Source organism: Penaeus monodon, chromosome 23 (assembly GCF_015228065.2).
Source record: "Penaeus monodon isolate SGIC_2016 chromosome 23, NSTDA_Pmon_1, whole genome shotgun sequence".
In the NCBI taxonomy this organism is placed as follows: Eukaryota; Metazoa; Arthropoda; class Malacostraca; order Decapoda; family Penaeidae; genus Penaeus; species Penaeus monodon.
In genome coordinates this window covers 17721284-17722671 of record NC_051408.1, presented here as the reverse complement: position 1 = coordinate 17722671, position 1388 = coordinate 17721284, and the positions used below count along the sequence as shown (strand labels likewise).

The 1388-nt window shown below is 32.5% G+C and overlaps 1 protein-coding gene across 2 annotated transcripts in view; it reads left to right on the top strand.

The window, feature by feature from the left end:
• Positions 1-1388, top strand: part of LOC119587849 (WD repeat-containing protein 37-like) — a gene marked incomplete at its 3' end in the record, with an annotated part of 35088 nt that overhangs the window by 5022 nt on the left and 28678 nt on the right. For both annotated transcript variants that reach the window (XM_037936554.1, XM_037936553.1), the window contains 1 exon segment: positions 952-1108. In XM_037936554.1, the coding sequence (XP_037792482.1) occupies positions 972-1108 (137 nt within the window).

Below are 1388 nucleotides of genomic sequence, written 5' to 3'. Positions count from 1 at the left end.
CTATGTAATTACCATGACTGTTAATCCCCAGACAATTTAACTTTTATGAAGCCCTAAATCAAAGTGTTCTCTAATTCTTACTTTTCATATGATGTATATAGTTTTAGTATCACTCTTTCACTGTATTATTATGATATCCATTAAAATGAATTAGAATTATACCAGTAAGGCTTATTCTACTATTTTTTATGTAGACATGCCAGGTGTACAGAAACTTTGATGACTTGTATCTTGAAACATAAGTTCTAAGTTTATACAATATTTCATTTCCATTTTTACATAAAAATTGGGTTTATTATTCCCTATTTTGCTGCTCACATTTGTTGCTTGTGGCAAAAAAATGGGTATAAGATTATTTTTAAAAATGCCATTTATTTAGCAGAATGAATTATGCAGTACAATGTAACCAATATGATTACAAACAAAGTCCCAGTTTGAAGGATGCTACTTTAAATAGGTGAAGACTAAGGATGAAATCAAACTTATAACTATAATGTGTTTTGATATTTGGAAAAGTTGAGTTGGGTGCTTCTTGATTTTCTTTTAAATCTGATATATAGATAATTTGGTTTAATAGAAATATTTGAAAGCTGAAATTCTTGAGAGCTTATTTAAATATATTTATTGGCTATACCTTTTATATGTGATTTTTGAGAATGTAAAAGTTGGAAATTAAACCAAGCTTTTGAAAAGAAGTTATATTTTATTTAGGTATTTATATATTGTTTGTAGTGGCAAAGTGTGTGATGTGTTTTTTTATAAGCTAAATATTTTTTTTGTCATATGTATCCAATTATCATATGATTAATAACTTTTCTGCATCACATTCATATTTGTAATCTACTTAAGGGAAAGCTAGGAATATTTTCTGTGTGAAGAGAAAGGATATTAATAAAGCAAGAAAAAGAGAAAAAAAAGAGTGTTTGACTGAACTCTCATGTTATTTTGCAGTGTCAGGGGCATAGTGTAGGATGCCTCAGGAGGGGTTGGGGAGTAAGGCGGGCGGGAAAAAGCGGTCTGGCCTCCCACGTGTCCGTAGCCACACAGATGCTGAGCTCCAGTATTTCCGGGATCAAGACCACGAAAGCCTCCTTCCACACCCGTTCAGGTAAGGGCCCTAGTTTGGAGTTTGCAGGTCTTTTTCTCCTTGTTTGATCTGATACTGTGGAATATCTTACAAGTAGTTTAAGGTGTACTTATTTATGTTTATTTGTTAATGGATATAATGAGAAGCGTTTGTTTCTGTGTACAGAATGATATCCTTCCCTTTTCATTTTCTATCGAATTGTCCATCTCTTATGTTAAGGATTTTCACATGGGTCACATTAATTCCTTGGATCCAGATGCTTCACTGCCCATGTGTGGTGCAAAATATGGGCAACTCTAAT